Genomic DNA, 27995 nt, shown 5'->3' on the forward strand with positions numbered 1-27995 from the left:
CGTCCCCGCCCCCTCGCGCCGGAGAGCCAACGGCGAGCGGGAGGCTCCGCGGGGAGCCGTCCAATCGGCGGGGCCGGTGTTGGGCGGCAGTTTGAAATCGCCGGTCCAGGAAGCGCGGCCGTGATTGGGCAGCGGGCTGCCGGCGGGGGGCGGGGCCGGCAGCAGCAGCGGCGGCGGCCTGAGGGGGCGACAAGATGGCGGCGGAGCCCGTGGAGCTCCACAAGCTGAAGGTACCGGCGGGCACCGGCGGGGCCCGCGCCGCCTCCACGGGGCCGCTGCCGGGCCTCTGCCCCCCGCCAGCACTCAGGGGGCCTGGGGCCGATGAGCCCAGGTTCCCGCCGCCGCCGCTGGGCCGTGACCGGGCCCAGGGCAGCGCCTCCCGCCGCCGGGCCCTGCGGGGGCCCCCGGTTGGGAGCCCGGGGGGTGCCCGGTGGGGCCCGGGGGGTGCCCGCTGGGGCCCGGTTCCCGGCCTGGGCCGCGCTCGCATGCACATGGAGCCGCCCGCCCGCCCGCCGCCCCCGGGGCTGTGTGGGGAGCCGCCGCCGCCTCCCGGTGCCGCTTCCCGGTGCCCCCCCCCCGGGCTGTTTGGGGTCGCGCCCCGCAGCCCTGAGGCCGTTCGGGCCGTTCCGCGCCCGCAGGCCCCGGGGAGCAACGGGGGCAACGGGGGTGCCCGGAGCAAAGGCAGGGGAAGGGGGTTGGGGGGTTGGGGCTCAGCGTGCGGAGCGGCCCCGCGGGCTGATAAAAACCTGCCTCGTTTGTGCGCCGTTTTCCCCTTTTTTCGTTATTTTCCGTTGCCTTGCGTCTCCCCCCTCACCCCGTTAATCTCACCTGTTAATCGGAGCTTCCTCCATTGCAGCTGGCGGAGCTGAAGCAGGAGTGCCTGGCCCGTGGCCTGGAGGCAAAGGGGAACAAGCAGGATCTCATCAACCGGCTGCAGGCCTACCTGGAGGAGCACGGTACGCCTGCGCCTCCCCCTCCTCACCCTGCAGACGGGCACGGGGGGCTCCTTCCCAGAGCCCCCCCCCGGGCTGCAGCTGCTGCTCGGGGTTGGCGGCGGTGAGAGAGCTCCCGGTGGTGAGAGAGCTCCCGGGCTTCGGCCTTTGTTTGTGCGGGAGGAGGCCTCGTTTGGGCACATCGCTGTGGCTCTGCCTCTCCCCTCCTTGTTTTGGGAGTCAGGTATTCGTAGCGGGCTTCTCAGAGAAGCCAGGTATCACTCCAGTAATCCCCGTTATCAATCGATCTGTTCCTTTTTTCTTCTTTAGCTGAAGAAGAAGCGAACGAGGAAGACGTTCTGGGAGAAGAAATAGAGGTAAATGTTGGGGGCTGGCCTGGCGGCGCGCGGCCTCTGGGTGGCCGTGTTGGGTTTCGCTGTGCCGAGCCCAGCTGGGAGGTCGCAGGGGCAAGGGGGCAGCGCTGGAGGCCGCCTCGCAACGGGCGCTGCCCGGCACCGTTTTAAAGCACTGCTGCAACTCCCCGGGGGGTCGAAACCCACTGGGTCTGATGGCAAAGGCTCAGTGTCGCTGCGTTAACGTGCAGGGTGCGTGAAAGTCTGGGTTTTGGAAGAGCGGGTGGGCTCTGTACGTGGCTGCTTCTTCAGAAAAGGGGAGTTCTGCCTGGGTTCAGCAGGAGCCGTGCTGCGTTTTTGTCAGTAACCCAACAGGAAACGTCGGTCGGGGGGTGCAGTGCTTCTGGCAAAGAAAATGGGAGAGCCGATCGCCCGGCTGGCGTTGTAAAAGCGGGTCGCGGGTGGGAAGGAGCCTTAAAGCTGAGGAGCTGATGTTCAAGCACGCGGCCCCGCAGGGACGTGGGAGGCACACGGGAGCTTCCCCCCAGCGTTCCAAAACGCGTTTGGTGGGAGAAGGCCAATGAAGCCTTCCTAGAGCGGCACGAGACAACGGGAACTGTGTAGTTTCGGTGTTTGCTGGCTCCGCTGGCCAACTTTTGAATTATTTCCTGAGCCTTGCGAAGCCTGGGCTTTGTGGTAAGAGGTTGGCTTTGGGGTATTAAAAGAAAGTCCGTGTGCGGGCTGACAGCCGCCGCTCGCGCTCGGGAGCTGAGCGCTCGTCTCCGGTGACGCGGAGTCTCCCTGGCTGCTCTGACACACGTTACAGAACCCCTCGGGTGCGTGCGGGCTGAAATACAGGCACGTCCCTGTCGAGCCAGAGAGTTCAGAGCCCTGGCAGCCTTCCCTGCGGGGTGCTGTGCTCCTGCCCAGCTGCTGGGCTCCTCCTGACCTCTTCTCGACTCTCTTCCCTCGCAGGAAGAAGAGCAGAAGCCGCCGGAGCCGCCCGTCAAAGTCGAAGAGCCTCCCGTAAAATCGCCCGACGTGTAACTATCCTCTCTGCGTGGGCCAAAGCAAACCTGCGGGGAATGCGAGGGGCGCACGGGGGGGGCGCGCTCCGCCTCCTCCAAACGCTCGCGGGCTCTTTGCGAGGCTCCCGAGACCCCCACGGAGGCCGGAGGGGTCGCAGCCCCCGCAGCGAGGGCAGCTCGGAGGAGGAAAAACCGCTCCCGGGGTCGCTTCCGAGGCCGTGGGTGGCGGCTCGAGCTCGGCACGGCCCGGGTTGGGAGCTCGGGCTGAAACCAGCTCGGAGCTCGCGTGCCTTTGGGCGTCCCTGCGAGCAAGGAGCCTCAGCGCCGTGGCATTCCGCGGCGCTGGGCGCACCTGAGGGGCTGGCTTCGGGTGCTGGGCCCCGGGACCGCGCGGTGCTGTGCGGGCAGGAGGGGGCGTCCTGCGCCCGCAGCGCTGCGCCGGGAGCGCGGCCGGCCGGCCCCGGCCGAATTGCTTCCTGTGACAGCGTTATTAAACCATTACTACCTTTCAGGGCATAAAATGAGAAACCTGTCCGGGACTCTGGAACAAAAGCAGCGCGTTTTTCCTAAATGGGAGGCCTTAATGAGGCTGGCTGCGACCCGCTGTTTTATGGGAGTTGTTTGGAGGAGGAGGAGGATGTTTCATTTAGCCTGGGAACTTCCGAACTTTGTCTCTTGCTCTTTTGTTTCCCCCCCACACCCCGCCTCGAGCCCGAGCTCTGTTTTCGGAGCATAAACCTCGGAGCACGCCCCCTCCATTATATTTTCGTTCGGGCTTTTTGCCGGTCCCGCTGTTGTCAGCTGCACATTGTTCGGAAGTGTGCGTGCGTTTGAAACGGAGCCCGGGCCGGGCTGCGGGCGCTGACCTGGGGAGAGCTGCCTGCGGCTGTCCCATGAACTAGAACAGAACGGCCCTTTGTGTTCGAGGGCCGTAAAGGAATAAAGCTCCTCAGGGCAGGCAGTCGAGGCTTTGGGCTTCTGACAAGAGCCGAGCGTTGCTGTTAAGAGCCTTAAGACGTGCGGGAGGTTGTTCCCGGGCGTGCGGGTCTGCAGCCTCTTGTTGTGACATCCTCCCGGGTTTCGAGAAGCTTCTGCAGCCCCCCGCTGCGATCACGGGGCGCTCCTCTCCCCTCAAACAGAGTTCCTTCTTCTCCAAGCCTGCGTGGGGGGCGGGTGAGGGCGTTGAGGGTGGCTCTCGTGTCTTTTGCTCTTTCGGGGCTTGTTTCCCATCGTTGCTGAAGGAGCTCAGGAGTGCCCCAGGCGCTCCTTTGGCTGGGAGGAGAACCGGCGGCTGCGCCTTCACCGCTCTGCGTTCCCTCGGGCACCCTGGGCGCGGAGGTTTCGTGGGCTTCGTGCTTCAGCCCCGTACCTGGGCTCTCAGCCTGCCCCTACAAGGGGCGCCGGCTTGCGGCCGCGGGCGGTTTGGGAGTGGACCCTCAGCTAACTGGGGGTGGTGGGGGGCGGCTGGGAGGAGAACCCCGACCCCTCTCCTGCTGAGGCACGAGAGGAAGCCAGCGGGAGCTCTTCTGACCGATTTCTTTCTTTCTTTCCCCACGCCTCTAGGAATACAGAAAAGAAAGTAGTGAAAATAACCTCAGAAATCTCGCAGATGGAGGTAAGGTTCCTTCCGCTGCTCTGTCCTCTTTGCTGAGGCGTCGGCTTCCTTGTTCGCTTTGTTCGGAGGCTCTTTTGTACGTGGCCGGGGCTGTGTCAGTGTTTCCCTTGTAAACCTGCTTTTTTTGGGCTTGATTTTATATTAACGACCGGTCGCTGGCTGTGGACCGACCTAGCGGGGTGGTGACCCCCACGGCACGTCCCGTTTTGATGGGATCTTACGGAATGCCTCTCTCAGTTGTCCGGGAACGCCTCTTTCCTTGCTGGGGGCTGCCGTTTGTCTGCCACCAGCCACCGCTGACCCTGCCTCGATATTTCCAGCTTAGGGACAGGCCGAGTCGCTCCCGGCGCGTCCCTCCCCTGCAGGCAAAGGTGGACTTAGCCCCGTAGCGTCCCCGTAGCCTCAAACTGCCCCTGTTATTACTCTAGCGTATAAATTGTACTTCTCTTCCTGCCGTTGGGAGCACGAAACCCCGCAGCGGGGTTCCCCAGGCTGTGGCACAGCCCCGTCCCTTGGGGCTCGCTGCGGGCATGAGCATGCTTCAGGCATGCGAAGCTTCAAAGCTCCCCAATCAGTTTGGGAGGCACTGGTATGAGCTAACAGATCGCCCCGTCCTTATCTCCCGTAGCTTTGTCGCTTAGATTTGCTGGGCTTATTTCAAACAAAAACGCTCAGAAGCTGCTGATTCCTCTGGGGAAGCTTTGCGAAACTTCGAGTTTCGAGACTCTGATTCTGGTTCTCTAATCCCCAACCCCCTTATTTTTCACTTACGCTCCATGAGAAACGGGTACGAAAACACGATTCTTGTCTCCCTGCTGTTCCCCACGACTTTAGAGCCCTAATCTTCTGTTTGGGACACGGCCATTTCCACAGCAACCAGGGTGATGGCGCAAGCGGAGGATTAGGACCTCAGCTGGAGGAGTAACGAGGAGAAGCGTGGTACCTGGTGTGAGCTGGGCGTGTTGCCGGAGGAGCCGCGTCCCCTGTGGCTCGGGGCTGCCCGTGGCCGCTTACAGCGCCAATTAAGCAGACCTGCTGAAATCGCACTCTTGTCCCTTTTTTTTTCCAAATTCCGTGGAACCTATTCACAGGAAAACCACTTTTTTTTTTTTTGATTGAGCGTGGATTGGATAGTTTTCAGCAAAATCACGTTCTGGACGCTTTTTGAAGATAAAAGGGGAATTGTTCTCCCCTCTAGCGCGCGATTCAGACCTGTGGGCAGTAACGCTGGCCGCTGCGGTTGTAAGAAACGGCGGTGGTTTCGTAAAGCAGGGAGACGAATCCCAGGAGGGAGCCCGTCGGGGTTGAGTGAACGCAAACGTGAGCTCAGCTCAAAGTTCAGGACGTCGTCAGCTGCGGCGCCTCCCCGCCTTGGTTGTGACCTTTTAGGATCAGCTTCAGGCAGGGTGTTGGGGCAGGGGGAGCCTTTCTCTGATCCGGCATGGCCTTTCGATAGCGGGGAGCCCTCTCAGAAGCTGTCCGTCCAAGTCTCCCTTTTGGATGTTCCTCAAGGTGTCGGAATGGGGAAAGGGGTTTGGAGCCGGGCGCTAACACGTTTTTCTTTTCTCAGTTGAGTAAAAAGTTCTTTGGTGCTGACACCGTTAGGAGTGGTGTTCCTGATCCGCCTTCTCTAAACATTTATGTTTTGATGCAAATGTTTATTACGCTCCTCACTGTGCTTTCGGCTAAAGTAAATGTTTCCACTCCAATAATATCTGTTTCTCTAACCTCTAAAACACCAAACGCATTTTTGGGCCCTTGTGTAATAATAAAATGTTAAATATTTCCCTTAAGCTTTTAAGGGGATTTAAGGCTCGTTGGAGCGACGCTTGCACTTCCGACACTTCTGAGCTTCTCTGTGGCTTGGGCAGCGTGCTGTGGTCCGGGCAAGCCGTGCCTGCGGCAGGCTGAATCCTTTCTACAGAGCTGAATTTTGCCTCAAATTGTGCTGCTAACGACAAGCTCTGCTTGCGAGGCCGAGCCGGCTGCGTGAATGGCGGCGGTCTCTCACGAAAAGGCTTGCGCCAAATAAATAAGGTCCCTGAAAACAACCCCCCCCCCACCCCATCTCTTCTCCTAGCATATTTCTCTGGCCTTTTGCGTAGCCAAAGAAATCTTGTTTGCCTCTTTTTTTTGTTGTTTTTTTGCAAGCCAGCCGTAAGGCGCAAGGGCTTCCCCGGGCGAGGTGAGCGCTCCCGCCTGCTGCGCCTCCAGCCCGGCTGCAGCCTCGGAGCACCTCAGGCTGCTCGTCTGCTGCCGCCGGCTCCCCGGCCCCGCTCCCCTCTGGCACGCCTCCTGTCCTGGGAGTGCTCCCCAAGTAACAGGGCGATAAAACCCCTTTTTCTTGTAGGCCAGGGCAAACAGAGCCCAGAAGTAGAGCCGTTTGCTCTTGCGGCCGGCTGTAGCTTTTTCTGAAGGGCGCCTTTATTATTTGGACTGAACTCGTTAGGGCTTTGAGAGCATCCTTCGGTCAAGCATGCGTCCTGGAGGTTACGGGGCGGCCCCCTGGATGGCTCGAGGTGCCTGCAGCAGCTCTCCCGTTACCTGCAGGCACAGGAGAAGGCTTTTTCCGTCCCAGCCCACGTGCTGCTGGCACGTGGAGGCGTTACCCGTCCGCTGTCTTGTCCGGGTACCTCTTCCTGCTTTCTTTCTGTACGCCTCAAATCTTCGCTCTTCTCACCGGGGCTCTTTTTCCTCTCCTCCCTCCAGAGGATGCAGAAGAGGGCCGAACGCTTCAACGTGCCCGTGAGCCTGGAGAGCAAGAAGGCGGCGCGCGCGGCTCGGTGAGTCCACGCCCGGAGCCTTCTCTCCTTCCTCCTCGGGAGGAGGAGACCTCGCGGGACGCATCCGGCAGCGGCAGGCTGCGCTGGCGTGGTGCGGACGTGGCTCTTTGCCTGCTGCCGTGCTGGGGCGGCAGCGCTGGGGCTGGGTGTGAGGCGGAGGTGGAATTTGCCTCCAGCCTGAAGAAACCGGATGGATTTCCTCAGGGGTCTGCAGACGCTCGCCGCAAGGCGTGCGTTGAGGTCGTGCTCCTCGTGAGCCAGGAGACGCGCGCCTCAAAGCTGGGCTGTGTCTCATTGTGGAGTGCTCAGTACCGGTGTGATTCCTAGTGCTGCTGAAAGTTACGCTGGAGAGACAGGGCAGCGAAAGGCAAAAGTGGCTAGCTGCTGCTGAGCCAGCTAGTTCTCTGGGCATTGAGGTTGCCTTTCTGAATTAAGCGAGGAATTGCTGTTCGCAGAGTAAATGCAGGAGTTGCTGCAGTAGCTACAGGAGGCAATAGTAACTGGATTCCAGTTGCTTTTGCCCACGAACCTGTTTGCCTGAATTACACCTGGGAAAAGTATCTGAAGGAAAAACTGCTTTGCTAACCCAGGGCTCGACGTGTTAGATGCTTGCCCGCCTCACGTGTGCCTGAGTCTGACTAAGCTTTGTTTGCTTTCCGCAGGTTTGGTTTGGCCACAGTTTCGACTAAAGGTGAGAAGGTGAACCAGAGCTAATTCATGGAGTGACCCTACTGCAAATATTTATTTATTCCTGGGGGGGAAAAAAAAAAACAAACCTGGTGGAGACTGTTTCACCCTCTGTCCCTCTTCCTGCCCAGGCCCAGAAGCTCTGAGCAGGGATTGTAGACTCCGGATGAAATGCACGTGTAATTTTCTTGGTAGTTTGGGCATCTGTCGGCGTCTTGTACTCCCAAGCCCAGCCGGAGGACGCCAGCCAGGCGTGGTAACCCCGATGGGGGTGCCCAACGTCCTTCGGCTTCTTTTAAAATGCCAGGCTCAATTGGCAGAGCTCTCTTAGCAAGGTGAGAATAGCAGCAGTTTTGTGGGTGGGAAAAACTGACCCGGGGATGAGAAGAATTTGGAGAGCGGAGGTAAAGCTGGGAAAAGTGGGACAGAAATTCTTTACCAGTCCGTGCCGGGCAGGTGCGTGACTGCTTCAGGCAGCCCTGACTTCCCTGCGCCTCTTGTCGGATAAGATGCTGCTCTGGCTGTTTGTTCTCTAACTGGGTTTTCTTTTTTCGCTTCCCTCCTCATTTCAGGCCTCTCTGCAGACAGCAAACCTACGGTAAGGCACGCTTCTTGTTCATGGGTTACCGCTGCTCAGGCTCCTAACGTGGGTTGTAATTTGTGCGGAGAGTTCCCGTCTGCAGGGGTGGCCTAATAAAGCATCGAAATGCTCTGAGAAGAGCACGGAGCGAGGGGCGGTGGGGAGGCCCGCTCGGGTGGGTTCCCCTCCCTGTGTAGGATTTGGCTGCCTCCTGTGACAATGTTCTCAGGTGAGCTGATCGTAGAATGAAATGCCAGAGGGAACGCGGGTGGACACTCGATTTTTTTTTTTCGTATGCCTCGTTTTCATTATTTGACTTTGACTTGCTTGAATCCTGCTTCTGGAATGGAAATTACAAATGACCCGTAGTAAATCACTCCGGTTTGGCCAGTGCTGCTTTGCCTGTCTGCTTTCCAGGTTGAAGTAGGAGGCACTGGAGTGTGCATGGCCGAGAGCTCTGGTCTCGCGCTGCAGCTGGCTTAGGGCTTGGTGCTGGGCTATGGATGAGGGGAGCAGCCTTAAGCCACCCCAGGATCTGTTGCGAGGCAGAGTTCTGGGTTTCTCTTGTGCCAGGGGCATAAAAGACTTTTGCACGAACGTCTGAGAGGCAGAACAGCACCGGGGCTTCCTCTGCAGAGCTCCACGCTGTAGATTTCTCCCTGAAAGCCCGTGCCCAGCTGTTGTGCGAGGGACAAGTGCTGTAAGGGTGGCTCTCGCCTCTCCGGGAAATTCCAGCGAGGCTGGGTGCTGTGCTGGCAAGCCGCTTGGTCACAGGACCCGATCAGACGTGACTTCATGGTTTGGGAAGAATGCAGGTGCAGCAAGGATTTCTTAAACCTGCGGCAGCCAGAGAGCGGTGATGATTTCCAAGAGCGCGGGCAAGTCCGCCTGAGAGGCCGTTTAATTCTTGTTTGTGTCGGCCAGGCTCCCGCAGGACGAGTACCGGGTGCAGCTGCTCCTTCAGGAGGGCGCCACCACCCTGGAGTTTATCCTTTGGGTGTTCTGAGCCACCGGGCCAGCTTTGGGCTGCTGCTACTCGAGTGGCGGTGATCCTAAATCGTGAATTGTTTCCTATGTCTTTATAGGTGAACATGGATAAATTAAAGGAAAGGGCTCAGAGGTTTGGGCTGAATGTCTCTTCGCTCTCCAAGAAGGTAAGGTGCATCGGCCTCCAGGACGCTCCTTGCACCTCCAGAGGAGCCCGGTGCTCCAGCCCGTAGCACGCAGTGACGCTCAGAGCCCTCGTGTGCTGCTTGGGGTTTTACGTCCTGTTGTTCGTGCGGCGGTGTGGGCGCCGGGCCCCGGGGGAGTTCCGTCAGCGTCGCTTGCTTCACCCTTCCCTCTGTTCGTTTTGGGTGAGACTTTCTTGATATGGTTTGGAGGAAGTTACGACGGGCGAATAGAGGTGTTGAATTTTAAGGCTGTTCGTCTTAAAGCATGGGAAGCGGCGCCGGTGGGCGGGTTTTAATCGGTTTGTTTTTGGGTGTTTGACTCGCGCTGTGTAAGCGCCCGCTTCTGGTTGGGGTAGGAGCCAAGGGTGTAAAGAGCGAGGTAACGAGCTCCACGAAGAGGAGGAGGAGTCCGGAGCTCCCCGGTAGGAAATAACTGAAGTACAAATGAGATGAGCTTTGTAAGGGGGTGAGTTTGGGCTTGGAGCTATTTATTTTTGCCAGGGAGAAATGCCCGTGGGCAGCAGCGCTCAGAAATAGCGGGGAGCGAGGAGGGATTGTCCGGCCATAACAGCTGGCTGATGTTGGCATGGAGACCTCTCCTCTCCAGCTGGAAAGGGGAAGAGCGAGGGGAGGTTTATCTTCCCTCCAGCCCCGCGAAATAAGCCCCTCTCCTCCTCGGGGCAGGGGGGGGGGGACGGATTTGACCTTTTTTGCTGCCTTTTTCTCCGTGTACGAGCGTTCTGCTTTATTCTATCGGCCCCGGGAATTCACTGATGTAGAAAATATCTGGCATCGGAGGTCGCTGTTTCCACCCCCCCCCCCTTCCCTCTCCTGTCCCTTTGGGGGTGGGGGAAGGAGGCCAGCGCGTTAAAGCTGGGAGATGTGGAGCTCGGGGTGAGAGGCTGCTCAAACATCATTAACCCTGCCGCCAGGAGCTCCCATTTTTCAGGAGGGATATACGCCTCGGCGACGTTTACGGCTGTGGCCTTCCCGCAGCGGGGTTGTGCGGCTGGGGCCTTGGGGAAGGAGCCGGGTCCCGGAGCTGCCCCGTGGCCCTTGCGCATGCTGAAAACCCCGAAGCGCGAGGGTCTCAGCTCCCCAGGCAGTCGTGTGCGCTGATGAACCGCTCCTCGGTGTGCGGGTGGAGACCTGCCGGCGGGCGCAACGCCTCGCCTGGGGGTCCTGAGCCCGCGGCAGCTCAGCTCCAGCCCCCCCCGGGCTGCCCCGCGCTCGGCTTTTTGTGCGCCCCGCGCTCCACGGAGCAGCGCCCACCTCGCCGCGTCCTTTTTTTTTGTTGTTGTTGTTGTTTGCTCCACCGGGAAGCCGAGTTCATGGGCTTAGAAGTGGCTTCTCCCACTGAGCGGAACACGCTCCTGCATTCCTGGGAGGAATATTATTGGTTACTTTAATTAGCTGGTGGTATTGTGCTTCCCACCTGGGTGTTCTTTATAGCTTTTCATTACGGGGGAGCCTGGCGGTTGCAAATGTTTACGTGTGCCTTGGCAGGTTTTTATACCGCGCGTCGCAGCAAAAAACTTTACAATAAACCATTGTCTCCGCGGAGCCACACTTCATTTCCTATTCAAATTGGTTTGGGGAGGGGTAGGGATGTGGGGGGGTGGGGGGGAGAATCGTAGCTAAGGGGGATTTCAGACCCGCTGTGGGCAGGGAGCAAACACAGAGCTGCGTTAGTGGCTGTGAACTCATCTGTAGCTTTGAACCCCCCTTCCCCCTCCGTTAGCCCTCTAGCGTAGAAATCTTTCAAGTTTAAAATCCTCTTCCTCCCTGCCTGGAGGGAAAGCGAGACGGCGGCTGCTGAGAGGAGAGCGGGCAGAACAGAGAGGCTGGCTCCGCTCGAGCCGCAGAGGCAGGTGCTCATTTGTCTCAAGGCAGCGCGAGGCCATCAAATTAATTTTTAAAACAAATCAAGCAAGCGTTTATCTCCCCGTAGCGCTAACGCTCCCCTCCGAGGCCTCCTGTTAAAGCGCACGCTCTGACCTAAAGCTCCCATCCCTTGACTCCTGTTAGTTGTACTTAACCCCCCACGCTTGTAAATGGTCCCTCTCTATAGCAGCTGCTCCCTGTAACACTCCGAGTCGCCGCTCCCCAGGGGAGGGTGTTTAGCTGCGTGTTTTATATGCAGGGCTGGATGCTGCAGAGGGAGCTGCCTGCGTCGTGGCCGTGGCTCGGAAGCGTTTCTCCGAGGGGAAGGCTCGCTCTTTATGTATAAAATAGCCTCGTAAGTCTCCCGCTGGGGAAGCGTTGGCACCAAATGGACAGCAAGAGCCCTTGGGATAACATAAAAGCTCTGTTTGCCACCTTTTTGTATTGTGTTATCAAATACCTTCCCCCGATCTGAGCAGATGACCAAAATAATTGGCTTTTATATCTCCCCTTTAACGCGGAGGTCTCCAAGTGCCTCGCGAACAATTAGCTGATTAACCCTCCTCCAGTAGAGGCTGCGAGCGGAGAGGGGAAGCGGCTGCGCCAAGGTCACTCCCGTCAGGAGTCCCGGTGCTCGGCCTCGACTGCGGGGAGACAAAGGCTCCTCGCCTGCAGATCTCCCGCCCCGAGGGGACGAGCGCTCACGGCGCTCCCGTCCTCGCGGGGGATTTGCCTGATTTTCCCCAACGTCCCGGGGGAATTGCCCCGTTTTCCCGGGGGAATTGCCCCGTTTTCCCATCGTCGCCTCGGTGCCTTTTCGGGGAGAGTTTCGCTGTTCGGAGCGCGCCTCCCGAGCCGCGCGTCGCCTCGAGTAACTTCTCTGCGCCCAGCTGCAAGTCTTCCATTTTACAGCTGGGGCACTGAGCCTCGGGACGTGTCGCGAGAGCGGCGGGGACGGTTGGGGTCCTGAGCAGCAGCAGCAGCACCGTGTGCTGAAGTATCCCCCCTGATCTAAAGGTGCTGACCCGTGGCTTGGAGGAGTTAACGTTTTAATACGTCTGTCGGTCAGGGTTCTGGATTAACGCTGGCTTAGTTCTCGTTAATGAGAGCTTGTTTCACATGTGGCAGATGAGAACTGCTGTGCTCGCTGCCTGAGATTAGCCGGGGGGAGCTGGCAGGCTGACTGCGTGACGTTGGTGTGGTGTTGGAGCAGAGCAGGGGTCAGTCGACCAGCAGAAAGTTTGTGTGTATACCAAATACCTAAACGAGAGAGAGAAAACAATTGCCTTAATTGTTTGGCTTCCAGCAAGCTTATAATAACGTGCTGGGGAGGAATCCTTTTCCCGGATAATTTTGCTGCCTGCAATCTTTCCAAGCGCCCCCTGCCAACCCCGGATGAGAAGCTATTAACCACCAAGGAAGCAAACGAGTGGTGGTGGGGAGAAGTGCTGATGTCGGCAGGGAGGCAGGGAAAAGGGCTGGTGGAAGGGGATTGTTCCTAGCCGGCACCAGGGACAGGCGCGTTGTACGTGGTGGCGCACGCCTGCGGTTCGGAGAAGCACAGCTGGCTTACGTGGCCGGTTTGTGCTTGGGGAACGAGCCTTGCTGTCGCTCTGAAGACAGAGCTCCCGCTCTGCCTGCGAGGGCACGTGCCCCGGCATAATTTTTTGCCTCAAGCTCCCTCCCTCTGCCTGTCGTCACCTCCGTGGCCCCCTTGCTCCCCTCTCTGCTTTCCACGCAGTCTCCGCTGGGGCAGCACGGAGTGGAGGAGCGCCGTCTCCTCTGGGTTGCAACCCAGGCCCTTCTCTTTGTGGTCCTCCTTTTAATTCCTCTTCCCCTCTTACCTTCAGTCGCGCGCCGTGATTAGGGTACGGATAAAAGATGGCCCAGAAAAGCATCTTTGGCGTGCTGCGACCCCTCGGTGGCTGAGGAGGACTTGTCCTGCGACGTCCATCGCTTCGGCTGGATGTTGCCCCCACATCCTTCCCGCTCAGGACCACGGTACAAGTCCTGCCGGCGGGATGGGTTTCTGTAGCGTTTGGCACTTCTTTCTACGTGCAATTTCGAGAAGTTTTTCTCTGCTCGCGGAACGGGCAGCACAGCCCGCCAGGTACGGAGGAGCTGGGGTGCCGTGACCGCACTGTGGCAGGGAGTGCTCCGGGCGCAATCCCGGTGCCGTGTTCGGGACGCTTTTACGTGCCCTGAAATTCCCATGACGTTAAGTTTTCTTAAACCTTAATATTTTTAGGTATTTAAAAAAGCTGCTTTAGGTAATTTTTAAAGGATTTTCAATCTCCCTCTGAGTTGGACTAGCGGGTAACTAAGGCAGCTGGATTTACAGAGGGGGGAAGATTAAAAATAGTCCTGGTTTTAAAAAGTGAACTGAAAGCGAGGCCCTCTGAAACACCTCACGTGTGGGTTTTTTTTGCGTGTCACAGAAACTTTTCAGCGGTCCTGCAGGAAGCAGAAAGTAGGTCAGAATAAAAGAATGCAGCCGGAGTCGCGCGAATGCGTGGAAGCAAAGTCAGAAAGGTCCCGGTACAAAACCGCGCGCTAGCAAGCGGTGTCGAAGCTGGCGGGATGGCATCCCCTAGGGAGAGACGATCCAGAAAGCTGTTAGCCCGCGCTAATTGCACGAATGCTTACGGTGGGCTTATCGGGAGGCGGCCCGAAGAAGGCTGAGGCGTTTGGCGCCTCTCTTCGCGTTAGCTTTTGCCAAAAAAAGGTGACTGCAGATAGGTAACTGCGTATGTTGGAAGGTAAGCCTCGGGCTCGAGGAGGGAGAGGGCAGTTTGGGGGCACCCCAGCCTTAATGCTCCCGCGGGTAACTGCTGGAGAGCTTCCAGCTGCTCCCTGTAAGGATTTATGGAAATCCTCCAAGAGCCCGTGTTCCTCCGCAGCCTCCGGAGGGCCGCGGCAGGGCCCCTGCCCGCTCCGCGCACGCGTGCTCACCGCGTGCAGCCGTCCCCGCCGCCCGCTCCGCGCCGCCGCTCCTTCCCCCGGCCCCTGCGAAGCGCCGCCGCTGTTTTCCGGGGCGAGCGGCTGAAGGCAGCCCTGTTGGTTTAAGATAATGGGAAGTGACAAGGTGAAGAATAGCGCTGGCAGGCACGGGCGTTTTAGCACAAGGGTGCTGCGAGCCCGGCCTCTGCCGCCCCTGCCCCCCTCTGGGGTCACCCAGGAGGGAGCTTCCCCGCTGCCCCTTGTGTCATGCGTGGGCTTTGCGGGGTTTTTTGTTTTTTTTTTTTTTTACCAGTTCTGCACCCAGGCAGCCCTCCCGGGCAGCACGCTGCGCTCAGCGTTGTTGTTTTCCTAACCCCAGCCCTCCTCCGCGTGGCTGTCGCCTTTTGGGGGCGAAGGCGCGGGTGGGAAGCAGCGGGGGGGGCGGTGGGCTGGCTGCCAGGAGCGTGCCCACCGCCGGGCTCAGCTCTGGAGCCCCCCCCCAGGACGCGGGGAGGGGAGGCTCAGCGGGGCCAGCGGGAGCCCGTGGCTCGCTGGTGCGCTTCAAAACGAGCCCGAACCTTCACAGGGCTGTAACCCCGTGGAAAACCGCGTCTGAGGTTACAGGGCGAATGTGAAGTTTTAGCAGGCCTCTATTTTGCTGCTTTCGTGTTTTTCATTCGAGGTAAAGCGGCCGTTGCCCCAGGAGGGGCTCGGCGGTGGTCTTCGCTGGCCCGACGCGCCGTGGCCGAGGGCAGTGCAATAGTCCCCTCTGGGATGAGGGACGGGGCTGTGGCTTCCAGTCCTGATCCCTGGTGGTCCTGCTGGCGTGGGATGGCATTGTGCAAGGAGGTGAAGGTGTCAGCTTTCCTAGAAGGCAAATGGGGACTTTTCTCCAAGCAGCCTTTTCCCTTGCAGACCTCCAGTAACTCTAGGCTGTACGCAGGGGAGAAAAACCATCTGGGTTTGCTACTGGAAGGAAGAATCTCATTGCAATCCTAACGAGCCAGAGGTCATGGAATCGGAGGACGGTTTGGGCTGGAAGGGACCTTAAAGATCATCTAGCGGCGCGTGCCGTGGACCCAAACAGCTCCCGTCGCTGCGCATGGAGCAGCGGCTGCCTCATCGTGCGTGTAGTAGGGAGAGTAAGTGCTTAACGACTCGGCCAAGCAGAGAAGATATTCAGAGGTGTGTTCCGGAGGAATGGTGTTTGTGCGTCAGCTGCTTTCGCAGAACGTTTGGCAGGCTGTTGGTCGTCAGCGTCCGCACGCGGTCTGTGTTGGAAGATGCCCGGTGCCTTCAAAGGCTCTGCTGTCCTGCTGCTCTTTGCCTTCATCGCTGAGAACGAGGGTGGCCACCCACCACACCAGCTGTCTCTCACCTTGGTTGTCCTCAGGGTGGCCTCCTGGCCTTGGGCTCTGCTTTTCTTTCCTCTTGCCAGCTTGTAGAAACGTCCCGGAGGGCTTTGGAGCTGGCAGATGCGGGTGCTGAGGCTCGCAGCCGCTGGCTGGCTGCCGCAAGCCGGTTTGTGCGCGGCTTGATTCCCGTGCAGGGAGAATAAAGGTGAATTTGGAACGCGATTGTTGGACAGTTGTTGCGGGGCAGGAATGCAAAGCTCTGACGCCCCGGGCAGCTCCAGCAGGGACGCTGCTGCCTTCTGGCCACATCCCTGGAAGCCTGCAGGGAGGCTTCGCGTTCAGCCTGGCAGCCCGAGGGGCCGAGAGCCTGCCTCGTCTCGCGGGTCTTGCCTCCAGCTTCCTCGCCTGCCTGGGCAGCGGCACGGGTCTCGTGCACGGCGGGTTCTTCCCCTTCTCCGTCCTCGCTCTGCTCTGGGTTCTCTTCCTTCCCTGCCAGGAACTTTTAATTCTCGACCTCCTGGCTTTGTTCAGCGGAGGCTTTGCAAGGCGAGGGCGGCGCTGCGTGGACGGCTGACCCTCGCTCTGCCGGCACGTCCGCTCTCGCTTTCCCCGCGGATAAACTACAGCAGGCAGAGGTGGCGCGGGCAGTGCCCCGGGGACTGCCTTCCGTGCTGTGGGAACGCCAGGCACGTGCGAGGGGGCTCGAAGGCTTCGCGCCGCGGGAGGTGCTGTGCAGAACCACCCCGGGGCCTTTCCTCAGCCCCTCCGTGCGCAGCGCTCTCCGGTTTGGTGCGGGCTCTGCGCGCGCTTTTGTTCTTTCCTCTTTGTGCTGGAAACTTTTGCGGCTGGGCCTGCGAGAGCATCGGGCGCCCTTCTACGGCTGATAGCTCCGCGGCTTTCGTTATCTTCCTGCTGCTCGCTGGAGACCCTGGGGTGTTTTTAGCCTGAGTCTAGGCAGGGCTAGAAACCAGCACCCGAAGCAGCCCCCAACGCTGCTTCCAGCACAACCTGGGCAGCTGGCCGCCCCCCGCGCTCCCTGCCCTGCTGTGGGGGCGGCCACGGGTGCAGCGCGAGCATTGCTCGACCAGCCCGGTCCCGCCGGAGGGGGAAGGCCGTCGCGAAACGCCGAACCCGGCACCTGCGGCACGCGGAGAGCCCCCAGCGCGCCCGCTGCCGCCCCTGCCTTCTGCCAGGCTCCAACTTTTGCGGTAATTTAGTGTTTAGGATCGCCCCTTTCGAAGCGCTCCCCCCCCCCCCCCCCCCACCACCACCCCAGCCCTTTACGCACACTTACACACACACACGATGTCATTTTTAAAAATAAATGACGAGAGAGCTGCGCGAGGTCAGCGGGACTCCTGATCTGGTATTTATCCCCGGTGCCGTTTGAAAAGGATTTGCGTCCCTAACAAACCTTTAGGGAGTGGCGAAGGGCTCGCTCAAAGGGAAGACAATGCTAGGGGGGACTCTCTGACCTCACTCTGTCCAGTCATCTGGTTCTTCATTGGTCCCTGCTGTGAAACAGAACTTAGCTTTTGTCTGTAACACAAATACATCTTTTCCCCACCCCCCCTTTTCCCTTCTATTATGGTTCAATCAATGATGTCATTATGTGTGCCATTCAGCAGCTCTTGAACCATTTGGCTGCAGGAATTTGGAGGAGCAGCCAGGGAAGAATGGCAGAGCCGGCTCCCGCTCCGGCCCTCCGCAACCTATTCGAATCGCAGCTAGAGAAACAAAGTCAGGTTTCCCCTTAACCCCTCTTCACGGCCGAGGACAAAAGTAAAAACGGCTTTAAAAAAAAAAAAAGCCCTGTGAAACGCACGGGGGAGTGCGTGTGCGCTGTGTGCGTGCGGAGGGTGCGAAGGGGGATCGTGAGGAATGTCTCCCGCTGAATTAAACTTCGGGAAGTTCTGCTGAGGATGCCCTCCTCTCCATCTAATCCATTTAATTAAGATAACTTAAGCGGCTCCTCCTGCCCTCGGAAGGTTAACTAAGCTCTTTCACCACCGCAGCAGCGCTGGGCCTTCGGCAGCGGCCGTGGCTTTTGGCGGGGGCGCAGAGCTTCCTCTTGTAGCAGCGGCAGAGAAATCCTGCTCAGCACCAGCGGTCCACGGTCCTAGGCCCTCCAGCAGCCCGGCTCGTCCCGTGGGGCCGAAAGAAGCTTCTTTAAAAAAGCAGATCTGTAACAACGCGTGGGGTTGAATGCTTCAATTCCGCAGGTGGTTTGGGGGCTGATACAGCTCTTCCCCTGTTCTGGCCGCCGTTCTTGTTTAAAAGGCACGGAAGCAAATGGGAGCGTTGGCACGGGGGGTCTGGCGGAGGGCTGAGAGCAGGAGCCTCGCTGGGCTGGGCTCTTTCCGCTCTTTGGAGCGCAGCTGGCTGCGGGTTGGAGTTCTGGGGGGAATAACTGGGCAGATTTAACAACTCTTAGGGGATCGGCTGGAGTCAAATATTTGCAGGGCGGCAGCGCTTTCACCAGATTGCCCTTCCAGCTCCGCTAGAACCTCAAGCTCTCGGCAGTAATGGAGAAACCAAATTAAGTGACCATAAAAGATCAAACGCAAGGTACTTTCCGAGTGCCTTTAGCCGCCGCCTTTTATCTCCTCTGGCTGCAAGAAGCCTGAAGATGTAGCGCAGGGAAGTGGCGAGCGTCCTCGCAGAGCGGCTCTGGGAAGTGCTGGATGGAGGCTGGCAGCCTGCGCGCTTCCTTTTCGTAGTTTTCCCCAAAGATCTGTTTCTTTGCCATGGAACTTGGCTTGCCCCGGGGGAGGTGGCCCCGTCTGGGGCTTTGGCTGCTCTTGGGTCTTTCTGTAGGGATCTTGCTGCCCAAAAATCTCACCTAGCGATGCTGCGCGCCTCCGCAGCGTTTCCTCCTTGCCTCGCCCACGGTCCAGGGAAGGCAGGGCCGTGCTGCTAGCCCCTGCCTCGGCCGCCTGCCACGAGGATGCCCCGCGCGCATCCCGACTGCCCTCCCGCAGCGCCTCGGCGTGCCTGCGGGACACGAAGTCACCGCAGGTGCGTTGGGAGCCTCCGGGGAGCAGGAGGAAGCTCTTTGGTCTCTCTCCAAACCTGCATCTCGCTCATTACCGAAGAAATCTTCTGCCCTCGGGGCGAGGAGCGGCAAGCGCTCACCTGGCTTCCCTTCCCAGCCCCTGGAGCGCGTGCGCAAAGCCTGGAGATAAAATCGCCTTCGGCTCAAAACCAGGCAGCGTCCAGCGGGAGCCCCGGGAGCAGGAGCGTGCGCCAGCAGCCGCGGCGGGCGCACGTGCACCGAGCGTGCGCCACTTCCACGAGCCCTCTGGAGTTTCCCCTCCTTCGTCTGCCTCGTGAAGCTGACCGTGGTGAGCACCTAGCCGCGAGCGGACGCCTCTCGGCTTGCCGGCAGGTCGTGGCGTGCTCCGCGTGGCCCCGCCGGGGCGCGTGGGCTCGAGCCCCTGCTTGCAGGGGAAGGGTTAACGCCGCCGTGGGGTGTTGCCGTTTTTGCGCTCGTTGGGTTTGAATAGAATGGATTTTTTTTTTTTTTTTAAATCTGGGGCTAATGTGCAATTCAAATGGTGTTCAGTCATCGCCCGGTTGCTCCTTTTTAATAACAGCTGGACTCTTCTGGGGTGCCAAGCAGCTTTTACCCTGTCCAGCCTCTGCTGTCGGAGCCAGGTGTAAGGCTGCTAAACCTGGGGCTGTGCAAAAGCCTTCCCGCGCCGGGGTGAGCGAACTTCGGGACGGAAGAGCCTCTGTAAATGCCTTATGATATTTAAGATGCTGTTCAGCGGGTGCAAAGAGATGAAAAGCCCTTGCCGAGGCCTTTTGCCTTGTGGTGCACCTGAAGTGTGTCTCCTTCACTTTGCCATGTGGCATTCCTGACATGTTTGTTTCATCTCTGACGTCTAAGTCGAAGAATGCTTTTCAACTCGGGCACTGAAGCGCTGGGAGAGTTGCAGGTGTACTCTTAGCACTTGTCTGTGACTTTTTGTCTTCCTCCCCCGCTGATCCCGTTTGGGGTGAGCATAAACTTCTAACTGTGAAAGCCGCGGTGTCTTGACACAGGAAAACCTCAGAACTGCCGGCTGTTCAACACGAGGTACGGAAAACCACTTCGTTTTCTGCCTTCCCAACCTGTTGTCCGAGCTGGGCGGTGGAAGAAGGGGCCAGGAGCAAGCTCCGCAGCCGCTTGGTGCCCTCAGCGTGGGTAAAGCTGAAAAAGCTGCTGAGAATTGAGGCCGTGCCGTAAGGAAGCCCGCCACCGATCCCGTGTTGCTCGGGTTTCGTTAGTCTGAGTGAGTAAATGGGGACCTCTCCGGTGCGCAGCCAGAGCTGGGCACAGCATTTCAAACAACCGGTGCCCTTCAGTTTTTCCATCTTCTGTTAATAAAGATCTTAGATTTCAGCTCATCCTTGCGCTACATCTGTCCCACACAGACGCAGAAAGCTTTTTACAGGTGAGGTAAGCCAGAAGGTCAAGCTTTACTTTAGCGTGAGGTGACTTGGCGGGCTAATTCTGTAATCTAGCTCCAGAAAAGGCAGCAGCAAACGTGCAAATCCTCCGAGGCCACTGGGAAGCAGCTACACTGGATGCTCCTGTGCTTGGAGGAGGAACTTGCAGTCGCCCTCGGCTTGCTGCGAGGCAGTCGATGGGATGCTTCTGAGTTGTGCTTCTGGCACTGGGGGGTTTGTATCTGTTTTCCTTGCAGATGAAGCCGTGCTTAATGTTTCTGGCATGCACTGAGGCCCGTGGATCCGCATAAGTGGCGTAATTGTGAACAAGTTGCGATTTTTAGAAACCATCCCTCCGTGCTGGCGGCATCGAGGGTCTCCCTAACGCGCTGTTTGTGTAAGGACTTGGGTAGGAGCTCGTATCGGATATTCGAGCTGCGTGGGGTCCTCGTGCTGGCATTATTTTGGAGAGGGGCTGCAAGTGTCTGTGCTGGTCTCAGTGCGTGTCCCACTGTGGCGAGCTCCAAGCCCTGGGCCCCACAAGAGGCAGTTTTGCAGGTCCGGGTGGGAAGGGCCGCCGGCTGCGCGTGGAGTACTCCTGTATGGGCTCTGGCTTCCCCATCGCCTTGTGCCTCTGGGTGATGGACTCCAGAAGGACTCGGGAGCGCTCGGATAGAGCCTTCACGGAGAAAGAAACAGGAGGAATAAATACGTTGAGATGAATTTCAAAAAGGTGGTGGGTGACAGCTGTGCGTCCTAGGATTGGAGTGTTTCTGAGAATAAAACCATCAGTTGCTGTCATTCACCCCCTGGGTATGAAATTGGAAGCCCAGTTACCCTTGAGTGTTTCATAACCTTTACCTTTTGGAGGTCAAGGCCATGTCATCATTAATCTACCATCGCCTGAAAGCCTCGGGGCTCTGCTTTTCATCCTGCCATCCGTCATGCTGCAGCGAGATACAGGAGAGTGACCAGAAGGGCCCGGCTTACACACATGTGGGCACACACCCTTCCTTTCTCTGAGGATGAAAACGCCGAGGACGTGATTACGGAGGAGGCTCGTGTCTCTCTCTCTCTCTCTCTCCGCATTTGTGATGAGGACACTCCAGGGTTCATCTGCAAATTCAGAAGGGTTTTCTCCTGGGGCCGCTCTAATCTGCGGAGAGAGGAGCGCTCTGACGGCGCAGCGTGAAGCTTGGCCTGGGGGCAGATTTCGCGGCAGCCTGGCTGCTCCGACGTGGTGCCGGTGCACCGAAGGAGTCACCCCGTGCCCCCTTGAAGGAGGTGGTCGCCTTACCCGGTACGTGGCTGGTGCCAAACCGCGGCAGCGAGCCACGGTCACGCCGCGGGGTGGCTGCACTTGGACACGTGGAGCATCTCCGGTGCGTCGTTCCCCTTCCCGTTGGTTCCTGCCCGTTGTGAATCTGTGCAGAGCCTCCCGAAGGGCCGGGCTGCTGCTTCGTTTTTCCCCTGCCTAGGTGCTTGCGACGAGCCTGGCGCTGCTCCCGAAGCCTCGTTTCGCGGCGCACGCGTGGAGCAGCTGCTGTGTAATCTGCGCGCTCGAGCCTGGATGCTGCGAGCGCGGCGGTGGACGTGCTAAGGGACGGAGTGGCCTCGCTGGCCTCACCCCCCCGCAGCAGCTCACGTGGCACGGGGACCAGAGGTGCTCCCGGTGAACCATTTATTTAGCAGCCCGAATGTGCAAACAGGTGCCGGGGGCCGAGGGCGGCGCTGCCGTTCCTTGCTCCGAACACGAAAGGCGGCGAGAAGCTTTTAAGTGATCTGGGATCAACCTCGGCCCCTGCCCGCCACGATCGGGGCGGGCGGTGGGGCTTTTCCCCTCGGGAAGAGCTTGGGGGTCCCGGAGGTGAGTCGAGCAGAACGTCCCCAGCAGAGCGCCGCTGCCGCACGGGGCGTTGCTGGCGGCGTGCTGAGCCCGGGGGGCAGAGGAGGCCGGGAGGCTCGCTGTCAAGAGGAGATCTGAGCGCTCGGCCTCGCGGGGAGCTTGTGTCGTTTTAAAAGGTAACCAGCTGTGCTCTCCCTGCCCCGAGCGCGGATCTGTTCCGCTCGCAGGGCAGCGGTGAGTGCCAGAGCTGCTCCGCGCACCATGGAAACCGGGAATTAATGCCTTTTGGCATTAACTCTTCCAGCACCAGCCGCGGCACTTCTGCCTTCTCCCGGGAGAGAGGGAACGCTCCGGTGTTTAAATGGATCCTTCCAGCTTTTGGGAACAAGTGATGTGAGCACCTACAGCCGGCTGCCATCGCCGCCGGCTGGAGCTGTGCAGCCCGGGCTGCCCCCTGGGACTTTTTGTGGGCTCACCGGGGGCTGCTCAGCTCGCCTCGCTTCACCGAACGGCTGCTGCAAGCCCAAGGTCCTCGGAGCAGCGCCGGGCCCTGCTTCCTCGCCTCGCGGCCCCGCTTCCTCGCCTCGCGGCCCCGCTTTGCTTTGAGGCGCTCCCACAGATGGAGCCCAGGCCCCCGAACGAAAGCCTTGGGGCTGCAGGCAGCGCCGCGCCGGCGGCTCGCGATGCTCACGGGAGCGCTCCCTCGCTCCCAGACCTCGGGAGAGGTTTCAGCTTCGGGCCTTGGGAGTCCCTCCGTACAATCTTTCTTCCTCTCCTTCCCCCCCCCCCCACCCCCCTTCGTTAGACAAACTGCAAAATAACGATCGTGGCGTGAGCGCAGAGAGGACAAGCCTAGAAATAGCAAGGTTAGAAAATAAATCTGACATCCTGCCAGAGAGGTCAGCTTTCCCCGCAGATGCCGGTGCGCCCATTTGCGCGCCGGAGCACGGCCCCGGGGCACTGCCAGGGGTTGATAGATGCGGAGATAGCAGCGTTTTGATAGAGGTAATTTTCCTCAGATGGGTTTCAGCACCCCATGAATCAAAACCTGTCAGCGAGAAGCTAAAGATGGAGTGAAGTTTATTGTACGCGTGTTTGCATCTGACACTGTCGTGCTAGGGGGTCAAGTGAGCGAGATCATTAGGACGGTGTTGATTTAGGGCGACGTTGTGTGCTTTCCCTGCAGGGCACTGGCGGGGGCGGAGGGGCGGGGGGGCGGCTTACTGCAAAAATAAATAAAACCCTACGGCTCGGTGCGGTCCCTGGGAGCCTCCTTTAAAGACACAGCGCTCGCCTTGGCCGAAGCGGCTTCGGGGCCCGCCTCCGCCGAGCGGGATTTGCACGGCGCGGGCACCGGCGGCGATTTTTCGGGGCCCCTTTCACCCTCGCTGGGGGCACGGCTCGAGTTTTCTTTGTGTGGCCGTGGCGGGTGCTGCGCTGCTCCCGAGAGCGACTTTCTCCCGTGGTGGTAAATCCCTCCCCGCGCCCTTTGTTCGCTGAGCCTCGCTGCTTTCGGGGATGCCGCCGCCGTCCGAAGGAGGGCAGGGGGCTGGGTCGGGCGCCCCTGGGAGCAGGGGACGGGCGTTCGCCCGCGGCCCCGGGGCCGGCCAAGGCACCGAGCGCGGCCCTTGGTGCTCGGGTGCCGAGGACCCCGGCGGAGGGGGGGACGCGGGTGGGGTTAGAGCCGGAGCTGCCTTCGGAGCCGCCCTGCGGGGTGGCAGGGGGGCAGGTGAGCTGAGGACACCGCTGGCTCAGCGGGACGGCGTTGGCCGCGCTGTTTGGCAACGACTTAATTAATAAAGGAGCGCGCTCTGCTGCGCTCACAGCCCGGCCTGTAAACGGGGCCGGGGCCGGTTCAGCCCCTCCGCCCCGCGGGTAATCGCAGTTGATCCAGGTGGAGCACCGGGATTTGAGGCACTTTTTTAACAAATTCTTACGAAGACGATGCCCCCGTGGTCCTCGTTCCGCTCCGTGCAATTCTCGAGGCCCAGGCGACGGCGTTGGCGGCCCTCGGTTTGCCAGGAGGCGAAACGGCCGCGGGAGGCCGTGCGCCCGCCGGGATGGCGAGGTGCGGCTGGCGGGGTGGGGAGCGAGGCTGTGAGAGGCACTTAGCGGCAGGGGAGGGAGGAGGAACCGCAGCAGCAGCAGAGCAATCAGCCGGCCTTAGCCATAGAAAGCTAGAAGAGGCCAGAGCGAGGGGATAAATCTGCGGAAAGTGGATGCGTTGAGGCTTTTAGGGCGATGATGGCTTGGGCTATTACCGCTGATGAGGACATCGGCGTGGGTGATGGCAGCGGAGATAATAAAAGAGCCTCCAGGCTTTTTGGAGAACCTCGAGAAAACAGGGATCGGAAGGCTCTGGGAAATGTCAGCGGGGATTTTGCTCGCTCGGGCTGGAAATAAATTAAATGGGACTTGGGAAGATGGGGCGGGTGCCGAGCTTCCATCTCCAAATGGAGACGTTTCCAAGAGAAGGGGCACGGAGTGCAGCGGGCGGGAGGTCACCTGCGAAAACCATCAGCTGGGGCTGGCCCCCGGGGTCTGCTGTGCCGCAGGGCATCGTGCTGGTGCGCAGAGCCCCCACGGCAAGCACCCTTTGCCGAGGCAGACGAGAAGCTGGCTCGGCCTGGACGTTTCTGTCCTGCTCTGGGAGCAGGGGGAGGAGGGACGCGATTTGCCGTAAATACGGGTACCTCGGGGCCTTGCCAGCAAAATAAATTCCCATCCTTCTTTGTGCCAGAGTGAAGAAGACGAGAAGCTGAAGAAGAGGAAGGAGCGGTTCGGCATCGTGACGAGTTCAGCTGGGGCTGGAGCTACAGAGGACACAGAGGTAAAATCCCCCTCCCGAGAGGGTGGGCGGCGGCCGCCGCAGGCGTCTCGCTGCTCCCCTTCCTCGTGCTCCGCAGCTCCCCGTGGCCTGGATGCTTCTGGGCCCTCTGCTCGTTGAGAATAAAGCCCCAGAGACCCCGTAGCATAATGAGGACTGAGATCCTGACCCCGTTTCCAGCTTTTCTCCTCCGTGCTTTGTTCTGTCCCCTTGGCGTATCTCTCTTCTGTGCATTTGGCCCATCTTTGAAATTTGTAACCTCCTCGGGGCGCTTCTGTGCCGTTTTAGGCTTTCCCTTGCTTCACGTCGTCCTGAGCCGCTGTACACCCTCGCTTGTCCTCCTCTGACACGGGGAGGTCCCGGTGAGCTGTGGGGAGCCCCCCGTGCAGCTGGGGGGCCGCAGCCGCCTTCCCTAGCGCAGGCGTCGAGTGCCCCGCTGCTGGGGACCCGGGGGCTCCTCCCGGACAGGGACCACCTCGTTAACAAACGAGCAACGGCCGCGGCAGGACGAGCTGCTGGGGCTCGGGAGCTGCTTAACCGGGCGGCTCCAGGGTCGGGCGCACCAGAAGCGGGTTTGGTGTGCTCCCCGAGGGCCATCTCGCCGGTCCAGGTGGGGCGCAGGGGCCTTTTTTGTTCCGTTCTTGGCTCGCTGCGGAAGCGCCGCCCCGCGCGGGGCAGCGCTCCCAGCCTGCCGCCGAGCATGGGAGAATGAGCCCCCGCGGCCCGTGCGGAGGGGGCGGCTGGGCTGAGGGATTCCATGCTTTTCCGTTAGGTCACTTGGAGATTGTGCCTGGAACAAAAAGGTCTTTTTACTAGTATTGTGTGCACTCAAATGCACCTTTCCCCTGGAGATTCTTGATTAGGGCTTCTGTTGCCCCCAGGCTATTTATCCTGCTAAAAATTAAGATTTATACGCCCCTCGTGTATCGGCTTAGAGGCATATCTGAGAGACGCAATAGTATATTTAATGCGTTTTAGTGTGTCCCTCTCACCTTTTCCATGAATAGGCGAGTGTTAACCCTTTGCCCTTTTACATTTCCCACCTCCCCACTGCCTGGAAGGGTTTCTAGGCCTCTGAAGTAGGCATTGTTCCCAGCTCAACCCTTTTGTAGCGCGTTGCCAGCAAGATGAAGTGACTTCAGCAGCACTGTATCTCAGGCACTGTATATTTCTGCTACTGGATTTGGGGGCTCTCTTTGTCCCAGGGTTAGAAGAAAACCTGCATAGCTCCCTGCCAAGCGCGGTACAAAACCTCCCCTCCAACGGGCTTTGTGTCGGCGCGCTCAGGAAGGGGCTGGAGCTGCCGTGCACGGGCGTTGTTGCCCACGCCAGGCTGGTAGGAAATCCTCCACCAGGCTGGGCGAGGCTTTAGAAGAACTCATTCGCTGGTCTTGGTCTTGAATTTTCTTCTATTTATGGTGTTCTGTTTTTTTTTTTGCAGGCAAAGAAGAGGAAAAGAGCAGAGCGCTTTGGGATTGTCTGATGCCGGTCCTCCCTGGCTTCCCCCCACTTGCAGTGTGCCTCGAGTGCGTGCATACTCTTCCTCTTTCCCCCCCTTTCTCTCACTCTCACACTCTGTTCCTCTAGGTTTTAGTGATGAGTAGACAGGGAACCCCCCGTAGTTGTATGATTGTGCTACTTACTCTTTCAAGTTACGAAGTTGGTTTTTTTTAAAAAAAAAAAAGAAGAAGTAGGGCAAAAAGAAGGAACTGTTCTTATTGCATCTTTGGTAGCCCCAAGTCCTGCAGCCGGGTCCTTCCCCGGCTGTCACTGGCACGGCTCTAGGTTAAAAATTCACGTTTGCTGCTGGAGCAAGGAACCGTTGGAAGTGTTTGATGTTTGCTGTCTCGATGCTGCCTCCGTCTCTTGGTCTTCTCCTCCTTTACCTTGTGAAAACGGGCCCCGAGGCTCAGCTGCGTCGCGGTCTCTTCCTGGCGGCTGGGACAAGGACACTTCATCAGGAGAGCGCGACGTGGGATGTGGGCTCCGCTCCGCGCCCCGGCAGGTTGCACGGCAGGGAAGGATTTGGTCTCGTGTTTTCAGAAACGGAGGAGTGGCGCTTTGGTAGCCAGCGCACGGGGCAGTTTCGCAGCTGCCTTCCTTCCCGGGGTGAGGCTAACGGGGATTGTCAGAGCGGGAATTGCCAGTTAACCTTGGATTGAGACTGGTGTCCTAAAACGAGGAGGGAGAAGTAGCAGCGCGCTTGCAAACGGAGCCCGTTCTGACCGCTTCATTTATCTGGCCGTGTTAAGCCCTCTGGGGCTCCTGGCGTTTCACACGCGTTTTCCAGGTCCCTCTAAGGTCAGCGATACGTTTCTCTCCTTACACACAACGGCAGAATCCCTTTGTCCAAGCGCGTTCTCAGGCTGGGTTTCATTTTCTCCTCTCTTTGCTTCAGAGCAGCTGGCGAGCTGGTTGACTCGCACACTTGCTGAAGAAGCCTCGCTCTTCTCCGAGCTGCCGGAGGGTGCAGGAGGGCACCGCTGCTGCCCTGGGACCTGCGTTCAGGGCAGAAGATCTCGGTCGCCGTGCAGAAGGCAGTTCCTTCTGCGTTAACCGGGACCGTTGCAGTCAAGTTGCGGGGCGAAACCTTGGCCGGGTCCCACGGGAGGCAGCGCTGCCGCAGCCTCTTAAGCGCACGCCGTTGCTGCGGCGTTTTGGAGGGCACCTTCGTTCCTAGGGGGCTGTAACAAGCAATTCCTCGGGGTGGCTTGTGCGGGCACGCAGCAGCGAAGTGCAGGAGCCCGAGGCCAGTGGCCGTCGGACCGGCAGCGCCACGGCAGTGAGAGCAGCCGCCTGGTGCCCTTTCTTCCTTCTTTGTACGTAGAGAATTAGCTCCGGTTGCAAGCGTTCGTTCCTGCCGCGCCTTGTGCGGTGCTTTCCCTCGCGCGGATACCTCGGCCCCAGGTATAAGCAGAGGTCCAGGCCTCCGCTTGGATTTTTGGGTGGGCGTTTTGGCTGAAATCCTTCTGTTGCCTGGAGACTTCCTGAAGTTGCAGGACTTTGATTTCTGACTGTAACCTTTTATCGGAAAGGCATTTGCGTTGTCCGTGCTTGGCTCCTTCAGATGCCAGAGAACAGCGGATGTGTGTACAAATGGGAGCTTTTCAGAGGCTTATACCTGATTCTTAATAAGCAATATATATATATATTTTTTAACGTAGAAGTCTTCAAACTGCTTCTGTTCCACTGATGTCTGCAGTCTGACTGCATGTGTGCGCCCTCAGTGACTCTAAGCAATACCTTGGACATTTGTTTACTTTCCCAAAGGGCAGCTAAAAGCCACAGGGTCCGGGTTTCGTTGTGTCGTGGGTTGTCGATGGCCGAGTGAATCGAAGCTCCCTTGCTCTTTCCGGATTTAATGTAATAACTTTATTCCGTTGTTTGGTTTGTTTTTTTTTTTTTTGTATGTCAGATTTTGTAAGACGTATTTTCTATTTGGCTCATGATCCTTCTGCTGGTTATTCGCTTGAGATGTTTTGTAGTGTGCCAGGGCAAACACTGCATTTCGTTCTTGGTTTCATAATAAAACTGCTTCTCCAAGGCAATCCCGGTGTCT

The 27995-nt window shown here is 59.0% G+C and overlaps 1 protein-coding gene across 2 annotated transcripts; it reads left to right on the forward strand.

Moving 5' to 3' along the window:
* Positions 1-70: 70 nt before the first annotated feature.
* SARNP (SAP domain containing ribonucleoprotein) lies at positions 71-27984 on the forward strand. Of its 2 annotated transcripts, XM_080570966.1 has the most exons (11): positions 72-230; positions 857-956; positions 1263-1309; positions 2261-2328; positions 3877-3928; positions 6638-6711; positions 7374-7402; positions 7971-7996; positions 9064-9132; positions 24350-24439; positions 25878-27984. In XM_080570966.1, the coding sequence occupies exons 1-11, from the start codon at positions 195-197 to the stop codon at positions 25917-25919; spliced, it is 633 nt and encodes a 210-aa protein (XP_080427092.1). In that variant the 5' UTR covers positions 72-194; the 3' UTR covers positions 25920-27984. The 2 variants fall into 2 exon arrangements, with proteins under 2 accessions (XP_080427093.1, XP_080427092.1); XM_080570967.1 differs by lacking the exon at positions 9064-9132 and having other exon boundaries at positions 71-230.
* Positions 27985-27995: the final 11 nt, after the last annotated feature.

The sequence above is a fragment of the Anser brachyrhynchus genome, assembly GCF_964034855.1.
Source record: "Anser brachyrhynchus genome assembly, chromosome: 29".
Lineage (NCBI taxonomy): Eukaryota > Metazoa > Chordata > Aves > Anseriformes > Anatidae > Anser > Anser brachyrhynchus.